The sequence below is a fragment of the Motacilla alba genome, chromosome 6, assembly GCF_015832195.1.
Source record: "Motacilla alba alba isolate MOTALB_02 chromosome 6, Motacilla_alba_V1.0_pri, whole genome shotgun sequence".
NCBI lineage: Eukaryota > Metazoa > Chordata > Aves > Passeriformes > Motacillidae > Motacilla > Motacilla alba.
This window is the reverse complement of record NC_052021.1, coordinates 16,199,983-16,219,645: the sequence shown is the minus strand read 5'-3', so window position 1 is coordinate 16,219,645 and position 19,663 is coordinate 16,199,983. Positions and strand designations below refer to the sequence as shown.

The following is a 19,663-nucleotide window of genomic DNA, read 5'->3' as shown; positions in this document are numbered from 1 at the left end:
GCAGCCATTTCTGACACAGAAAAATGTGAATATATCAGCAGTCAGGCATAGAAGTGCCCCAAGGTGGGAATCCCCTGAGAGTTCACCACTGTGAAGTTTGTAAGTGCTCACCACAGTTCTAGGTTTTCAAAGGAGAAAGATTAGGGTTTTGAAAAAGCAGAGTTCCGATTCTGAACTCACCAAAAATTAATGGAAACCCTTCCACTGGTTTCAGTGAACTTCAAATCATGCTTTGTTGTGCAGGTACTAAAGCTTAACAATGTAAAAAGTTTCCTCTTATGCACAGAGAAGTTTCAGAGATAACCTACTGTATTTTAAAAGTGTGTGGATTGGGTTAGCTGGTAAAACTGGAGTTCAGGGATCTATTTTCCCTTAGTATGGAATTATTATCAGCTTTTCTGGTCTCAAATAGTATAGTTGATTTCATGAGGGCACTGCAGTTCACCTTTCAGAACAACTCAGACCTTTCTTTGGACTTCACTGTTCTCCTACCTTTGACTTCAAAGATTTCAAATACATTGGTTGAGTTCTGTGCTGCAGAGCACTAATTAACATACAATGCTTTTATTTAATATCCAGTAAAATTCTTCGTATGGATGAAACAAAATGTCATCGAGGTGGTCTTTCAAAGTAAATAAAAACCATCTGTGCTACAGTACCTCTATTTAGCTTGTGGATCTGTTTGAACATCGTCTTGTACCAGTCCTTCGATCTGTCTGTATTCTGTTGGAAAATAAATATACATAGAAATAATTAACAGTGACTCTACCAGCCTTTCAAAGTTATTAAAAATCTTCGGGCAATGAAAAAAAATTACACTCTACGTGAAAGCTGCATCATATGACTATCCTGAAATATTAATTATTTCACCCAGATATATCATCTCATATGACATTTCACTCAAGTAAGTAGTAATGTAAAAGCTTTGCAGAGGCACGTTGTAACCTCTCTTGAACTGCAGATTGTATTAAATGTTTTGTATATTAATCTGGTTTGACATCCAAACTTAAACAACTTCCCTGTTTTAGTCATATATCTCAATTTCTTAAGTATTCAGTGGACAGTTAGAGACATTGAGTGTTTAAGTCATTCCAGAAACTAGTTGTAAGAATAGGTTAACAATTCTTTTCATAATTTCTCCTGAACACTGAATGAATGTAATCACAAATAAAAGAGGTATCTGCCTCTAAGGTGGCTAAAATGAGACAAAACTCTCCTTCAGCTGCTAGATGGGAAGGAAACAGAGGAGCAGAAAACATTATTTTCAGATATTATAAGAAACAATAATTTTTAATTTTCTTTTCCCTGAAGCAGCTGAAGCAGGTCATAGATAGCAAATGGAATAATTCATCAAAAAATATATTGGAATTAGAATTCTATCTTCCCTTAAATCCCTGCAGCTTCAGTGAGTTCCCTCAGTCCTAAGGTAGGCAGAATCTAGCCCAGGATTTGTGCACCAACCACATGCTCAGTGTTTTACCCTCAGTGGAATTCCAATGTCATCAACAGAGGTATCAGCCATGTAGGGAGGGCTCCTGACAGTGCTTCTCTTTTCCTCCACTGCCCTCTTCTCACTTGGCACACTCTCCTGAGCCGGCTTGTCCCGCAGAAGCGCTGAATCAACTTTATCAGAAACTAATCTGTCTGGCACTGAATCTGGAAATGACAATGGGGGATTTTAACCTCATCCCAGCATTTCACAACATCACCATATTGGGCTCTTTTAAGGCAGAAATTCTAGCAAGTAGTTGATGAGACAGACTGTCACTGCTGGTTGTGATTAGCAGCTACACTGAAGGAGATCTCCCAAGAAAATACCTAATGCCAGCAAAAGCAGGGGAGCACAGTCTCAGCTGTCATATAAGACAATAATTTTGGTTTCAACAATTGTTTCTTTTGACTAATTAATAACTCTACAATGTCAGTCTTCATCAAAAAGCACCTGTAATACAGCCTCCTGTACAGCTTTTTCTGCCAATTTCAACCTAAATGTGGTAGTGGTGCACTACTTTTTAACAGATTGCATTCACCTGTCTGGCAGCCCCATTTGTTGCAGACAGTACAGGATGTTTCCAATTAATTTCCATGCCCTAATCAGAGTGTGTAAACAACAAATGTTATTTAAGCATACATATGACATGACTGCACAGGAGTCTGCATAAAGATGGAAGGAAATTACTGATTTCTTTAGATTGCCTTGCTTCCAAATTGGAATTCCTTGACACTGCCCAGCTGACACCCAGAGGTAGCAGCAGGCATCACCAAGGGACTTCAGATTGTTCTGAAGCTCTGCTCTGCAGAGCTGCAGCACAGCAACCCTCATACTCAGTGAAGGATTTTTTTCTATGTGGATTTCCTGCAGAGGAAACACCTGCAATTTCAGTCTGCCTCATCAAGACTTTTGCAAATCCTATAATTTTTACATCACTGCATGCATTGAAGAGAGAAAGATTTATTCACATGCACATCACCATCCTGCCCAAAGCCATTAAATGTGTAGAAATCTGATAGGGGCAGACAGTGGAGGAAAGGCTCGTGCATAGCAATGCATTGATCTGTTGGTACCATGAGCAAACACAATTCTGCCCTGCAAAGCTCAGAACTAAGGGATTTGTGTTTAAAAGCTTGGTAAATTTTATGACTTAAGACAAACAGATGAGTAATTTAGGTGTTTGGTATATTTCTTTGCAGCTCCTGGGCAGTGTGTTTGCTAAAGGCACCCCACAAGCTATCAGAGCAGCAGCTTTGCTCCAGCAGAGGCAGCAGCTGGGGGGTAGCAGACCTTTCACGTCATACCTGCCAGGCTACTAAGCCTTTTTTGCTGTTCTGTGGTAAAGGAAGAAACAAAACAAAAAGAATACAGGACAAATGTGTGAGACATAAACAGCAAGTGCTCTGGTGCTGCATTTCCGACAGGCAAGAAATACACTATAGAATGATAGCAGTTGCTGGAGAGAATCTGTTTTCAAATACCCTGCCAAAGTGACAGCCCACAGTCCCTTCTCCACACAGCAGCCTCGTGGAATAACAAATCTCATGATGCAGTGACCAATACATTTGCAAAGAGCACTTATATTTAAATTTTCTTTTTTTTCATAACATCGGAATAAACATCAGAATATTTAAAGAATAAAACATTGGACAGGAGACAATTTGAAAACCAGTAAAAATTCACAGAGTCAAGCAACTTGATAACTAACTCTGTTACCATTATCATGAAGTACATTTTGAAATAATACTGCTGTAGCATTTCAAATGGATATAGGAAAGGATAAAGTCATTGTTGGTGTTTGCTGAGTCTCATCACATATTACTGAGCCACAGATTCAGTGATTTGTGCACAGACACAGCTTGAAGGCTTTGGTTCCTGAAACAGACCCCTTGGTTAGAGGCTTTTCATTAACCAGTTCCTAGACTGGAGTATCTGAGGTATCTCTCAGCAGGTTTTACCACCCTAAAGTTAGTGCTTCCTAAAAGGATGTCCAAATGACTTACCCAAATCACAGCTGGGAATAAACCAAGAATGCTTAGCACTCTTGTTCTCTGCTTTTTTTTACTCTCTAGCAGTTAACTCTCTTCTTTAAAGCACGAAAGCCATTTGAAGAGAATAAAATATTTTACTGACATAAAAAGCACAAACAGTTTTGAAAGCTCATATTGTTAGAGCATAGATTAAAAAACTTTAATATATTAAACACATCCATTTATGATAAACCATGCCATGCAATGCCTGCACAGGAAATAACTGTGTTTGGGGTGGCACAGAACACTTGCCAAGCAAATCTGTCATAGTAACAAACCTCCAGGTGTATGTCTCCACATATTTGTACTAAGTGGATCATCTCAGCAAGGGACAATGGTATTTCTCCTCAGTGCAGCTTCCACACCAATACCTCTGAACTTGGATCTTTAGCCCCAGCCCTCTGCTCTGCTGACCACTGATACAAGCTGCTGCTGTACATAATGTTCACCCAACAGCTGCCAACATAGGAAAAAACCCCTGCATGCACTGGGTAAAAGGAAGGGTCAGCACTCTGAGCCAGAAGAATAGATGGGAAGCACCTGCTGCAGGGCTCACTGGAGTAAGCAGGCCACCAGGAATAGCTCGCTGTATTATAAGAAACTGCAAGCGAGAAATGCAACTATGCCCATCTCTGGAACTTGGGAGGAAAAAATCTAAGTGACAATGGTGCCACCAAGGAGAACTGTGTTGAACCACTGAGCTCTTCTGACAAGAACATGTAGTTTTAGGAGTCAATGCTTGAGAGTTTTTCCCTATCTCTTTCCCACAGAGAAGAGAATATCACGAATGAACAGACTTTTCATGAAAAAAATGGAATTTTTACACAAAGGGGAGATTTCCTTTTCCCTTGTACCTCTGTGTAGGAAAGGGAGCAGCCAATGGACAGAAGCAGAAGGAGCAGGAGATGTCTGCTATTTCTCTCTCCTGCCTGACCAGAGCCACACAGTAGCCCCAGACACACACCAGCTAAGTGAAGCTTGCACTCCTGATCTTGTGTTCTGGGACTGTAAGCAAAGGTCAAAAACTTGTAGGCTTCTCAGACAAAGGGTCAAGGAGAGGGATAAAACTGCTGGCAAAAAGAAAGGAATAATTTATAGATGCCCTCAGAGGTCCCCCAGAGGAGGCAGCACTGGAGAGTTTTAAGACTTGAAACCAAGAAAAAAAAGGGAAGAGGAAACAAGTATTTGACAATATGCTTGGTGCAAAATAAAGGTGTTGATAAGAAAATTTGCTAGAAATAAACAAGAGGCTCCGAAATTACTTGTTTGTAAGTATGACTTTTATTCAGTTGATACTACTGAAACCCAGGAGAAAAAATTCTGAGATCTTGCATCCCAATTTACTGAGGTCAAGCAGACAAGAAATGAGATACTTCATGTGTTTCAAATGCCATTATCTGTTTCTAAGTCTCTGATGCCTCCAAATCAAAGGGTCTTACATGCAGATTAATGAACTAGCAAAGAAAGTACAAAATAGTAAGAAGTAATAGTAAGAAGCAGGTGATGTCTGGTACAACAGTCACTTCAGAGAGTAAGAGAGCTAACACCTTAAAAAGCAATCAATAATCCACTGAGGAGAAAGAAAGTCACATTATCCATCTGGAAGACTAAACTACTGGAGACCTCAGACTTCCTGCATTAAAATGACCTTAAAATTTCTAATTTACAGCGCATTTCAGAGCATAAAAAAGGAATTTTCACTAGACATCATCTTGACATGAAGAAATTGATGCCAGCACAAAACATAATTAAGCGTTCAGGGGAAGGTGGAATTTAACCTAGGAACAATGTCATATATGCCATGAGAGAACCTAGTTTTGAACAGATAAGGTTCATAAAGATGAAACCAAATGTGAATCATGTCAGCCAGGACAGAAATTCAATAGATAACTAAGATCTGAGAACCATGGAAAAATACTAAGTTAGCAGAAAGAAATCTTAATGCTATTCTGGGATAAATCCTAGATAGGAATGGAAACAAAGAACTGCAGGAAATCCTCAACACAAAAAGAGATGGGAAATGTGCACCTACAAGAAGGCAACATATGCTGGGAATTAAAAGAAAATTACAGTGGAATAAAGGCATCAACAGAATGTCTCAGACTCAAAAATAGGTTTGAGGCAGAAAAAGAATAAACAGAAATTAGCAATGAACTTGTTCTTCTACAAAACAGGCACGATGATAATAAAGGGCAGGAAAGAAGACACATCTGATTAGTGCTTCCATTCTGCATTTGAAAAAAAAAGTAGAAAAAAATGTATGATGTCTTACTTTGCCTGATAGAGAAACACTTTCCACTACAACAGCAACCAAGGACTATGGTGAAGGATGGCTACTGAGATCAGATAAAAATGAGCAAGTTCATATAAGCCATAGTAAGAGTTTTAGAGCAGTTTTCTGCTCTGAAGGGAGCAGTTCTGGAGATTGGACCATTCATCCTTGATATCTCTTGGAACACAAAGGAAACTCCACAGGCAAGGAAGAAAGCAAGTGTTGTGACAACCTTTGAAAAAGATTAGTCTGATGGTTGGGACATCTGTCTGTCACAGCAATAATGCCATAAAAATTATTTATATGGAATCTCCTAATAAATACATAATCTGACAGATACAGTGTCAATCAATACAAATTTGTGACTATGATGCCTTGTCAAAGCAATATGATACATACAAATTCCAAGTTTGACTAATATATACTGAAAAACAGGGATTATTAGAATGATGTATTTCACAGACATGATCAAACAGCATAACTGGCCATGACCCGTATCACAGAAAAAAATATGATGAAAAAAGGCTCTTCAATTTATCAGGGTAAAGTGTCATGAGTGCTAATGGTCAAAAGCAATATTCAGACAGGACAAACTGTTAACCAAGAAGATAATTAGTAAACAGAATAATTTCACATCAGTTGTCTCAGACTCAGCCTGCATGTATCATCACATGATACAACTTTGTCTCTCAGGCTCTTAAAGTCTATGGAAGAAAAATATCCTTGTGTTAAAATACTCCAAATCTGATGAAAAAAAAAAAGACTAAAAGCATATCCCACCTCAAGAAAGTCAACAAAAAGCTTTGAGACTTAAAAAGGTTGCCTCAAATCAGATTTTCTCCTCTTGAAGCAGCTGAGGAATCCTCATTTGGAAGCACATGAGCAAAGCTGTTTCAGATGCTAGCAAAAATGAGGAGATAATCCACTCATTACCCCTTAAATCTGCTGGGCTACAGTGAGAACACTATTTTCAAGATCAAAGACTGAAGCCTGTTTTTAAAAATTAATTATCAAAATTCTCTGTTAAATTCTAATTATCAAAAAATCTCACGAGGGACTGCAAAGGAGCACATCAATGCTGTAATTAAAACGGCTACAGTATGAGAGTGCAAGCCTTGACCCCATTTTCTGAATATTTTTTCATTTGAAAAGGTAAGCCACAGCAATAGTGGCTAGATTCCAGGAGCTTCCCAAGTCCACTAGAAACCAAGGCAAACTGGACAGCATCTCTGTGGCCTGTTACAAGCTACAGTCTTTAGTGCTGCACAATGAAATGGGAAGCTGTGGTAATGCCAGCCATCAGGAGAAATAGAAAGGAGAAGCAAAGTTTCTCTCCAAATCCAGAGGTAAAGAGATAGAACGATCTATTCAGCTTGTGTGAGAAAGGTGTTGATTCCTAGGAGTTCTCAAACAAGGCTGTTTTGCTCATTTGCAAATCCAGAGCTCAAGGATTACTGCAATATGAGTTTGAGTTGATCCCGTTACAGGCAGAGGAAAAAATTCCCAAGATCAAACTTGTGGACAAGTAGATTATTTACTATTGAGTAAATTCTGCTACAAATTCAGAGGTGAAATCTCTCCCACAGTAATAGAAAATCCAGCTGCCTTTACACTGCAGTAGCTGAGAAGTAGCATATCACCTTTTCAAGCTACCACAAGCTACCCTGTTTCTACAGACAGATACACAGGAGCATACAACCCTTTCCACCACCACAAGGCACCTGACTGCTGTTACCTTGCAACAGCTTTTTCATATGCCCACAGCCCAGTTAAAAACCTCTCCCCAGCCTCAAAGAGCTTCTGATCCACAAGTTTTAATTAGAAAAAACTTATCACTCTCACTTGCCTGGTGTATGCTTCAGTCACTAAGACTATTTTGAGGCAACTTTGTTAGTTCTTAGTAATCTGGACCTAATTATCAACAGCACACACATTCTCCAGTTCCTGGTAGCATAACAGTTTGCTCATTTTGAGCCAAAATTATCTATATGCAAGTCTCCTTACCTCGATTGTGCTGCAACAGGACAATCGTGGGATTGACGATTGTGGTAGAAGGATAGGCAGAGGCAGACTTGCTGATGGAAGTGATGGAGGTTGGATAGTCAGTGCCAGGCTGGGGGACTTCATTTAGCACAGGACCTGGGTCCTGGAAAGAAGAGCAACACATGATTAGCAGCATGCCGGTGGTGCTATACTGGGAAAATCCAGGAAAAACCCTAACATTTTAGGCTGAACGAGAAGCATAATCACAGCAAATTTTAGTAAAAAAGGCATAAGCACAAGTATTACCCTGCTCCTTGTACATACCCTGCTCATTGTTAATGAAATTAGTTTGCTAAGGCAGTACTATAGTTATTTGGTGTTGGGTTTCACAACTCCAACCCCAAAAGAGGGCACTAAGTTCATCTAGCAGACACTTTGGAGCAAACACAAGGTGTCAGAAATGAGCAAATCTGGTTTGGGGGGGGGGGGGGGGGGGGGGGAAGATGCAGATATCTTTCCCCTGATACATCCACACACAAATATTTGTTCCAAGAGTATTCCTTTCATAGCAAGTCAGACATGCAAAACTCATGCAATTCTGGAATGAAATAGTATTACTGCAGCTGGTTTGGTAAGAAAAGTCCAAGGAATTAAGTTAGCACTGTCACTCAGGAGACAATGTGATACCTACCTGATTAACGTAATGACATAAAAAGGTCCCAAAACTGACAGGGGGTAACAAGTAGGACTCTAGTAAGAAAGATGGATTTGCTGCTGGAGCACAGATAGCAAGGTGCTCTTGCTCTCCTAAAGCACCCAGCTCCATTATTTGCTTCTTTCAAACCCACCTCCGATATCACCACAGCTCTGGCTGCTCTTTAGAAATACAGGCTGTGTCTGCAGGGAGACTTTGAAACCTAGCTCACCTTTGAAAAGCTCAGTCCATGGATATTGGACTTCTGGTGGTGGGAAGGTGGCTAAGATAAAGAAGGGATGATGACTAAAGACAGTGTGTGCATCAGCTTAGACTGAGATTTTTCAAAGCCTCTTAAGGAATTTGGACACACAATTACTCTTAATGGGGACTGAGCATCCAAACAAAGAGAATATGGGACAGCAAACCAAATTCCTGCACTCCTGCTGCTCCAGTGTCAGACTCAAAGGCTGCAAGCCACTGATCTGTAAAATCAACTGAACATTCAAGGGTATTTTCATCATTATTTTAAAAAACCCTGAATATGCCCAGAATATTGCTCCAGAAAAATCCCTACTCTCAGCTTTTCTGGTTAAGTGCAACTGCAAGTCAGTGCCCTTCATTCACACCAGCATCAGATGAAAGGACTTACAACATCAGGCAGGGGACTGAACAGGGGCCAAAGTGAGGCCTGGCACCAGAGCTCAAAGATAAATCATAGTGACAACTGGCCATAATCAGAGCAAGCACCTACAGCCTCTCCAGCCTGTAGGGGAAATGGGCAAGAACAATTTTATTCTGTTGGATAAAGGTGATCTTGCTTTGAGCAGCAGTTGGTCAGGCCATAGACACTTCATAGGGACAGAAAAGAACCAGTGGTCTTCAGGAACAGATGTCCCCTAGAGAGAGACCAGCCCCATTTTGCTGACTGCAATAATATTCCAAACAATGCAATTAGCAAAAAGAAGGAAGAGTCAGGGAAAAGTTTGAGAATTGGCTTTGAGCTTCACTTGATAACTAAAATATAAATAAAAATCCCACAAAGAAGAGGGATGCTGGATCAGAATAGGCTCAGCAGCCCCAGTGAAGTCACCAAAGAGGGTGAACAAAGACCATTTAAATCATTGTGGAAAACAGCTCGGTGACTACATGCCCGAAGTGAGCATGTCCAAAAATGTTTCAACTCTCATCTCAAGAAAGTCAGGTACAGCAAAATTTCCACTGCTCCTCTATGATTTGGATGCCTACTGATTTTTTTTTTTTCTGGAATCTGCAGATAGACTCCATAAAAAAAACCCAAAAAAAAAAAAAAAAAAAACAAAAACAAAAAACAAAAAACCACCGAACAAAAAAAACCCACAAAACAACTTAAAAACCCCTCCAAAACACAAACAAACAAAGAACACCGAAAAAACAAAAACCGAAACATCAAATCCAAACTTTCATTCATTGCTCTCTGCAGTAAAAACCCTACCAATTTTAATAGAAAGGCCAATGCTGAGAACTTTTGAAAATATCATCCTTGGTGTTTTTTACTTTCCCCCAGCCCACATGCCTGTTTGCTAGATCCCTATAAAGTCAAAGGGCAGAGCAAGCATCATCATGAGAGAATGCAGTTTCTGCTGAACTTCTTCCTTGTCCTCACAAGCAAGCATAAAAAAAGGTGGCTGTAAGACTATCAGCATGAGGAGGGTAGGGTACTTTTTGCCTCCTCTGCAACTTTAACTGAGAGCCACTTTTCCTCCTTGTCCTCGAGGACTTTTTAAAAAGGTGATGAGCTTAAAGAGAAACAAAATCTAACTCAAGAAGAACACAGTAAATTCCAAGTTCAAACTCTTGTGGACTGAATTATTAAAAATTTTCAAAGACAAGCAGTCATAAAATGAAGAGACACTCTCTGCCTCATTTATTGCGTAGCACCTCCATGCTTGGAGGGCTCTTAGTACAGTAACTGATCTTATAACTTGTAGGTCATTGGATACTGGCAGCAATCTTACACTGATTTTATCAGGGATTTGTGTGGAGACCATATGGTCTTGTGGCTCCAAGTGGAACAGAAAGCCAGCCCTAACCTTTAACTGGCCTGCTGTTGCTGCTTTAAATGTTATTGAAACACAATTAAGGATGCTATAAAAAGAGCCTGAAAAGATCAGTTAGTTGCAGCTATTCATTTTCGGCAGGATTCATTACTCTGAGCAAATCCTGTGAAGACTATTAAGGTGTACATCACCCAGCAGAATGGGCACAAAGGGAGACAGTCAAATGTTGCAAGAAGTCAAAAGAAAGTTCAAAGCTGCTCAAGGCAGGCAAACTGCATGCACTAGCACAGGACGCAAACACGGTTTCAGTTGTCATGCTGCTGGCAGGGAGTGAGTCATCACTCCTCCCTCAAGTTTAGTATTGCAAGGAGAAAGTAATTTTAATCCAGGAATACAAATTTAGGAAAAGGGCGAGGAGGGTACTTGGCAAGCTTACTGTATGTGAGATGACTCCAGTGATTTCAGGCTTCAAGCCCCTGTGCAAAGCCCCCGTGACTGGAGGGACAAGTGAAGGTGGTGATGAGAAGAATGGCAGTTTCGGGTAAACAGAGGGTAATGTGCCAGATGTGGAGGGTGCTTGGTTATGGTGGGAGCCCCCTCTGGAGATGTGGGGGAATGAAATCATCTAGAGTTGGAAAAGTCAAGGGTGAGCCAGGAGGAACAATCTCAGGGAATACGGAGCCTTGCCCGAAAGGAACCAGAGGCGGTGGTGGAGTGCTGGAGCTGCCTTCTTGTTGTCTGTCTGGATTAACCTGAAGGAGGGGGACTACTATAACTCCAGGCTGAGCTGAGGTGGTGGCAGTGGCATCCTGTTGGAAACAAGGTGTTGTTATGCACTGGGGGAGATTGTTACTTTAGTCTAATGCAGCCATACTGTGTCATGCAAGGAATGTACCCAAAATGATACAAAGCCCCAGAAGATCTTCTTTCCTTAAGGAGACATACTTCTTCAGGCTTGCAGCCCTGGCCTTTATGAACACAACGTTTTTTCACAAAAATACTTATTCCCCCTCACCACCCCTCTTCTCCAGTTCTGTGTAGCGAGGCTAAATCAAACAAAGAACAGCTCCGCATTCACCATCACTTGAGAAGCTCTAACCATTATACGCTACAGAGCTTGTTCCTTTTACATGTCCCTAAAATAGAAAGATCCTCTCCAGTTCAACCCAACTCCCTACAAACACCACACACACACACAAACACACAGATCAACATTGAGGGGACACATATGGAGTGTTAAATATTATCAAGTAAAAGACCACAAGACTCAAAGGCAGCACAACAAGTGCTGAGAAATTAAGGTAGGAGGGGAATAAAGCATTAAGGGAACATTGTAACAAACTAAAGAACTGTTCGCTCAGCTGAAAGAAAACAAGGTTATGGAGAAAACATGTACCATGCTGCGTCCCATTGCCTTGTATGGTGGCTGTCGCTGCTGAGTAAGGTAAGGCTCTTTTCTCATCCTGTCCTCTGTGGCAGCTGTGCTCTGGGGCTCTAGCACTCTGTCCCTCACAGCTTGCGGAGGTGATGACTGAGTCCAGGAGGGCTGGCCTGCACCATAACTAACTGCGTCTTTGCTGAGGACAATGTAAAAGTACGGCCTGGGAGGAATAGGAGGAGGAGGAGCAGCAGGAAGAGACTTTTCAGTGTCTGTTACAGAGGGAACAATGTTGGTGGCTGGTGCCTGAGTGAGCTCAGCGCCCAAACTGGTGCTGGCTGCTGGGTCATGTGTGGTGCCAGTGGAATTTTGAGATGCGCCTGAGCAAGTGCTGTTAGATAAACAAGCTACATATAGTTTGCTGACCTTTTTATCCGCCTTCGTCTCATGACTGGAATTCATTCCAGCCTTACTACTGGGATCTGCCCTGACAGGGTTGAGTTGTATGGATGATGCACTCGACGAGGAGTGACTTTCCAAGAGTGCCTGCCCAGCATGCACCTCATCTTTGGGGCCTGAAGAGGGAGAACGCCCTGCTGGCAAGCCTTGCTTCCCACTGGGGACAGCCCCGTAGGGGGTAGGTGATGACAAATAACAGCGTGCACTAGTGTTTGGTGATGCACGCTGTGTGTAAGGCTTGGGTGCATTCAGGTACACACAGTCCATGATGGGCACTGGCAACAGGTTGGTCACTTTAGTGTCAGTGCGAGGACGCCATGCAAAGCTTTCCTCTTTGGGAAGAGGAGGACGGGGTGGAGCAAGGGCCTGATCAGGCAGAGTCAAGAAGGTAGGAAGGAGAGAGGAAGCAGCATCAAATGAAAGGAAAAAGGAAGGAAAAAAATTAAATTCTCAGAACAAATTTGATCATTAGACTTGGGTTAAGCAGGTTTTAACACAGCAAGAATAAAAAGCAAATACAGTATCTGGAAGGCCAGTGCAGAACTCACTCACATCCCTCGTCCCACACATTCTTTCTTAGCACAGCTCACTGCAGCACACAAACTTAACCCAGCCCTCAAGTCCCTGCCTACGTGTTTCTCTCTCTGCGCTCAATAATTCTCACTACTGTGTTGTTTCAAGAGGCCTGCACGGCAACATTCACCATGCCCCTGGGAAAGCCTCAGTCAAGATTTAACATCATGGCTAACTAAATTCAGTCTCATGCTTGCATAACTAAACATTTCCCAGCACTGGGGACATTTGAACTACAAAGCCAAATTCAGAGTTCTAGGCTACCTCTACATGTTAAGTGCACTGCTGAAAAATGAGTATTGCAAGTGTCACCAATGCTCATGAAAGCAGACATCAAGTGAGTGCTGTATCCTACTACAGCTGGCTAAGTAAAAAGTGAGTATTTCTTCATTCTAAAGGCCAGATCTTCAATTCTCTTTAGGATTTTTCCATCCTGAAAATGTTCAGAAAGACCAGAAAAATTAAAGTTTTTTGAGGAACTGAGATTATCAGAATTTGCCTCGAGAATCAAGATCACCAAGAGAGAAATCCTGCTTCCAGTAAATAATAAGAAAAGCTTTACTGATTTTGGTACTTGGCAACATATAGCTTGCTAACTCCAAATCATCTGCCTACTGCATCTCCAATTACAGTGATTTTTTTCTGAAAGCCAAACTGTTTTGAGATAAAATAAGAATACAGGGGTTTCACTTTATTTATTACTTTTTTGCCAGTAGCTGAAAACAAAGATCTACTGGAAAGAAGAGAATACCCACCTGGTGAACAATAGCTCCCTGGGTTTTTGCAAATTAACCCTCTGGAGACTGTTTAAAGTAGGTTTTACAAATACCTCATTGTCAAACCTTTATGGGCAAAGGCTGCCTAAACCACTGCTAAAAACGTCAGAACCAGAGAATGAAGATGCCTTAACAGCTTGCAACATTCAAATCTGGAAAGAGACATCCTTTAAAAGTCATCCATATATGACAAGTTGTGGCAAGTAGCTATTCTTGTTATATGGATATTGATGTAGAAAAGTTTCATAAAATTACAGCTGCTGTTCCAAATACTGCTGTCCTCATGCTGCCCCTCTGCCCCTCCCACCCCTTCCCTGAAGCATAAGGGAGTGGAGAAGTGGGTTGGTTAGTGCTGTTCTGATGGGCTTCTGCCTCTGAATAGGTTCATTCCTTCTGGAATTTCTTCCCTTTCAGCTCAGTTTGAACAGTAGTTCTTGAGACTTGTGTAACAAGTATTATGTACACCAGCGCTCACTCTGTTCATCAACAAGATCAGGAAAGGACTACAAGACAGCTCTAAGTATTGAGCAGGAATGAGTCTCTCTTTAGGGTGCTGCTCCTTCCCACACCTTCATTGGAGCTGTTCCTTCTCCAACTTTCACTTACAGTACCTGGTCTGTAGCACTGCTAAAGTGACCCTGATGTTGGGAGCAGTCACACTGATAGGGGACTGGGCTTTAAAGGGATTCACACAAGAATCCAGTTTCTAATGAAGGGTTTTCTTACCAGCATCCAGACTGCTTCTGTGCAGACTGAGCACCCCTCCCCACCCCCCTAAAAAGGATGACATTGCACTTCTCTTAGCAGACTGACTTCAACAATTTACCTTCAGATACAAATAACCTTTCCCTCGTTGGCTTCTGTCAGTTACAGTGTAAAAACTGAAAGGCATTTCCCCAATATTTTATTTTTAATGTAGAGTGCAACTCTGATTTCAACCTGTAGCAACTTCTAGGAAACAAACCAGCATAAAATACAAAATAATTACAGATAGTTACTTCACCTTTTTTCTTGCAAATAGCGTCCTTCTCCTTCATGCACCGAGGAAACACTGTGGTGTGCCTGAATACATGAGCTCCACAACACTTTGCTGACATTGGTGTTGCCCCCATTTTAAAGGCAGAAAAAGCTGAGGCACAGCAACTTACCCATCTGCAGTCAAGTTTGGAGTTCAACCCAGGACTCCTGATCATGAATTCAGTGCTTGAACCCAGATGATCACCTCAGGGTCACAGAAGAAAGGCTTACCTGTGGCTTGCTGTCTGAAGAGAGGTTTGGGCGCACACTCCTATAACCCTTGGCAGCCAGAGAAGATGGCTGGGCATCCCCATTGGCATCAGTGTTAGACGATGACCTCCAATCATCTGCGAGGGGAAAGAAAACTCAGATCACAGATTCCCTCCAGTTGCAGGATAAGTGCAAGGAGGGGACTCTTTTCTTCCTTCCCCCCCCCCCCCCCCCCCCCCCTTTCTTTTTTTTCCCCCCAGGCAACAATAAATAATTCCAATAAAGCAACAGAAGTAACAACAGAAGCAGCCAATGTTTATACCTGTTTCTGAGTTTTCTGGCTCCAGACCTAAGTGTTTCACAGAAAGGAGGGACAGAGGAGGTGGGGGTGAAGGATAGGCATAGAGGAAAAGAAAGGGGGAAGAAATAAACCATTACATTTCCAGAAAACATGTACCAATTGAAGTCAAGAGTCAAGCTACTTCATTTCACACATAAAATGCTTTCCAACAGGGCTGCGTAATTACCATAGAGACCAGCCCTAAACATGATGTCCTCCTTGTTTCTGACCTTTGTAAACACAAGGCAATTCATTCAGAGCAATGAAGAAACAATTGTTCATTGACATTCTTACTTCAGAGGCAAAAAGGCTGCCCAGCTAGCTACTTTCTAAAGCTGCAGCTTGACATCCAGACGCCACAAATTACTGGAAATGTAGGGACCCTGTTTTCAGATTATTAAGACATAGCTATCCTTAACAATATCACTATATGTGATTGAGATAAAGGACTACCAACAAAGAGATCAAGTTTTGCAGACTAAGTGCCTGAAGGGTGTAATAAGATACAATATCACTTTACAAGTCCCTGCAGCTACATGCAGCGGTCTCATCACATATTTACCCGCTTCCCACTGGGCTGCTCCCCACCCTGTACCCATTTTGCTGTTTAAGTTATATGCACAAAGCTCTTCCAGCTCCAAAGTACATTTCATAAAGTGATTGAGAGAGTAAGCAAAAGAAGTATTAATGAACTGATTTCCATAGTAATGGACCCATTGCCATTCAAGCTGTTGGAAATTTATGAAGCCATCAACAGAAAGGAGAGAGGCATCAGTAGGGGGTAGGAGTGAAGAAACAGAGAAAGGCAAGCATAAAAAGGGGGTAGGTCATGGGTGGAGCAGAACGGGAGAAGACAGAGCAGAAAGTGGCACATAAGGACTAGAATTAATGGAACTGCCCTTTGTCCAACAATACAGTTAGAAACTATGTATGCTTTGCTTTCAAGAGCACGTTTTACCCCCTCCCCCTTAACGGCATCTTGCCTTTGGGAGTTCATCCTCTTTGCCAGACCCACGACACTGGCCAGGTTTGCTATGCTTTGCCTGTCTCCTACAATTAAGTAATTACACGTCTGCTACTGAAAGACAGCAGAGCTCTGTGGTGACGCTGTCCATCTGGGGGGACGCCATGCCCACTCCCCTGACAACCCAGCTGAATGCTGCTGTGCCAGTAGCACTGCTCAGCTTCTTTCTGTTCCACCTCATGCCTGGGGTAAAAAGAGGTGACACAGGCTACCCTGGGGGCACTGGGGGTGGGAGGGGAAGAAAGAAAAGAACATAGAGTTTTTGGTGCTCCTGACAAATTTTAGTCAATGATTGAGAGGTCATTAAACCTGCACTAGGAGTCAGTCTCTCTACTGGTCTGGTCCTTGCGAGAGGTTTCCAACTATGCTATGAATTCTGGGCTTTACCCCATAATTATAAAGTAAGCCCAAGATCCTGGACTGACCTGTCTTGAGGTTACTGTGAGTAACAGATGCCAGTTAACCTTCCACCACTTACTTTCAGGTTGCTCAACATCCTGAGGACATGGTGAAGTGATATTCCGATTCCCTTCATAGGATGGAGTTGCCCGGAGGGTTACAGCTCCTTTTCCACTGCAGACTTTTGTGGGATCCATTTCTACAGGAAATGCACATGCACAGAAGAAACACATAGAAAGGAATGATGCAAAGCTATCAGGAGCCATCAGAGCTCTAGAGTAATTTTAGCATGGCTGCCTTCAGGCGAATCAATCTAGTAATGTTTGTGCAGATGAAGATTAGCTCTGTATTCAAAGCATTAAGAAATCAAAGCAGTTTTATATTCAGGTAATTGATGAATGTAGCAGTTAAGTTCTGAGTTGGTGCAACAGAGCTAAGAGGGAAGAGGGGAAAAAAGGAGTGTTTGAACCAAAGGTCACAGGGCCATTTGCTGTATTTGTGCTACTTTGTACAGAGACACTTCGCTAGCAAGGACAGTCTTTATTACACCTGTAGCTCTTCTATAGGGATGTCCCAGTGACATAATGCACGCACTTTACATGCCAAAGCTTAAAAATGGCTTTGGTGGAGGACTGAAAGAAGAAAAAAAACCCCAAACTTTTGACCACTGGAAGATGAAATCCTCTAACGATGCTGAGTATGATCTAAAGGCAAGGCACTGCAAGCCACCTCCCTGCCATCTCCCCATTTAATTGCAGTGTTTCACCTTCTGACACAGGGACCCAAATCCCAGACAACAGGAAATTTAACATATGCCTTTTCAGATCAACCTGTGATCATGATCAGATACCAGATCATGCCAGCATCCTTGCTGAGGCACAGTTCAGCACAGCTTCTGTGCAGGCTTACCTTTGTGTATTTCAGTCCATGATCTGGGTTTTCTCCTCCTGTCATCCTATTAAATAATAACAAACCAGTACTTCAAAGCTACCTCTTTTTCTCCTCTTACTTAAAATCTTTCTGGAGAGTTGTTTCCTTTAAGATGCCTCTGGAAATAATAAGCCTGAAAAGTGTCTTGTTTCTCTAGGCTATTTCCATGGACGAACACATCACCTCCTCTTCTCATGCACTATTAGTGACCCTGCAGCTGCCATCAGACTTCACTTACCTACACAGAGGCAGCAGCCCTACCATGACTGCCCAGGGAGCGTGAAGAGGTCCTGAGTGCATGCTGCATTACACAAGTGACAACACAATAATTTTTATTTTTATGGGTTGAGGAGCATGCTATCTCTGCATGGGGAAGGATGCAGCTCTTCTCCAGGAACTGCTACTATAACAAAAATGATGCCTTCAGACTGCACAGAGGAGGCAAAGGCTGTTGTTTATTGTCCAGACAACGGCCCACATTTGTTCAGATCAGTATTCCCTGGCTGATTTCAGCAAGGCAATGCCCCACCAAACCCACACCAGTACAGTGCCTAGAGACTGTGGTAACACCTTGGCTAAGGTTGCAAACCATGCAAACCACAGCCAATGAGGCCACAATATGGGGAAAAATCAGTATGCCAGACAAACAATGGCAGTAAAAGAAGAAACTCAATGAACGCCGAACTCCTGGCTCTCACTGAAAGGCCTCTGTGCTGGAATCTCCACTCCTGAAGCCCTTACGTGGGTTTCCAATGCTTTAGGAATTTCACAAAAAACAGTTTTAGATCCATACTTAGGACTATGAAAAGGATGGAGTAAGTAGGAAATCAGAGGATACTTTCCTATAGTTCAGCCTTTAGCTAACTGAGGCAGCATTGAGGCAGCCCCTGTGAGGGGAAAGACTATCCACCCAGACACATCAAAAGGTGTTTCATCCTTAAATATATCACAGCTGATCACAAATTAAGGTCACCCACACTCCTGGTGAAATAGAAGTTGACTTCTCTGACTGATTTTTGCTTGACTCAGGTAGGGTCAAGATTCCTTTTGCCCAGGAGTGCAGTTCTGGCTATCATTCCCATCCACATGGCACAACACAGAGCCCAAGGACTCTGTGGACTCACTTTCAAACCACAGGACAAAGGTTTAAGCTCTGAGACTTCAGTTTTAAGAGTGCTGTATCTGTAAAGCATGGACACGATGTTGGGAGTCAGTAGGCCTGATACAAACATCCAGAAAGAGTGCAGGGTAGCTGTCCTCCTACACCCCTATGCCTACATTTGCTTCACAGGCACTGGAGGGAAATGGAAACAGAGCTCAATATGTATGATATGTCAAAACAGTATCTTCATCATACTGGAGGAGAATCAAATTTGGGAATCAATGGGGTTTTTTTAAATTTATTTTTCATACAACAGATTAAACCTGTATACTGAACCAAAAGAATAAGAGTCAGAAAAAAAATGCTCTGAATTAAAAAAAAAATAAATTAAATGCTTTGAAAATATTTGAAAATAAACTCCTGCCTATCTCACCCTGGGAGATGAAAACAAATGTCTGGAATGATGTATTCCCTCAAAAAATGACAGAAAACAAGAATCTGAATCTCTCAGTATAGAAATCCAGCAGCTAGTAATAAACAGGACTATATACACTGTAGCAGTCCAACAAAGAACATGTGTGACAGATTAGGAGAGACAAGCAGTATCAGCTACACTAGTCTGACTGCCCAGCAAAGTACAAGCATAATCTTGTACTTCTAGTGGGAAAGCATGCGCTTGGGGAGAGGGTGACAGCCTAACATCCTTACTCATTCACATGTGGATTAAATTCAGTGCATGTACAGAAAAACAAAACCATACCACCAATGTTGAGCTATGCTTGAACCATTTGCTTTCATAAAGACCAAAGATATGCAGGATACAATCTTTGGTTCTTCAGGAGTTTGGTTCAAAATGAGTCTATAATAATAATAACAATATTTTTCATAATTGAGTATTAGTAGAAGAGCTTACAATGATCCCAGATTCAAGCAGACACAATTAAG

At 41.9% G+C, this 19,663-nt stretch overlaps 1 protein-coding gene across 32 annotated transcripts in view; it reads right to left on the bottom strand.

The window, feature by feature from the left end:
* The window catches only part of SORBS1 (sorbin and SH3 domain containing 1), a 160,744-nt gene that overhangs the window by 43,181 nt on the left and 97,900 nt on the right, over positions 1-19,663 (bottom strand). For 14 of the 32 annotated variants that reach the window (XM_038140935.1, XM_038140938.1, XM_038140940.1 and 11 more), the window contains 7 exons: positions 16,766-16,885; positions 15,246-15,272; positions 14,945-15,060; positions 7,799-7,940; positions 2,797-2,826; positions 1,481-1,656; positions 660-723 (listed from right to left, as the gene is read on the bottom strand). In XM_038140935.1, coding sequence (XP_037996863.1) covers positions 660-723; positions 1,481-1,656; positions 2,797-2,826; positions 7,799-7,940; positions 14,945-15,060; positions 15,246-15,272; positions 16,766-16,885 — 675 coding nt within the window. Of the gene's footprint in view, positions 1-659; positions 724-1,480; positions 1,657-2,796; positions 2,827-7,798; positions 7,941-10,946; positions 11,320-11,906; positions 12,714-14,944; positions 15,061-15,245; positions 15,273-16,765; positions 16,886-19,663 lie in introns of those variants that run through there. The other 18 variants (XM_038140922.1, XM_038140928.1, XM_038140921.1 and 15 more) reach the window with 5 other exon arrangements.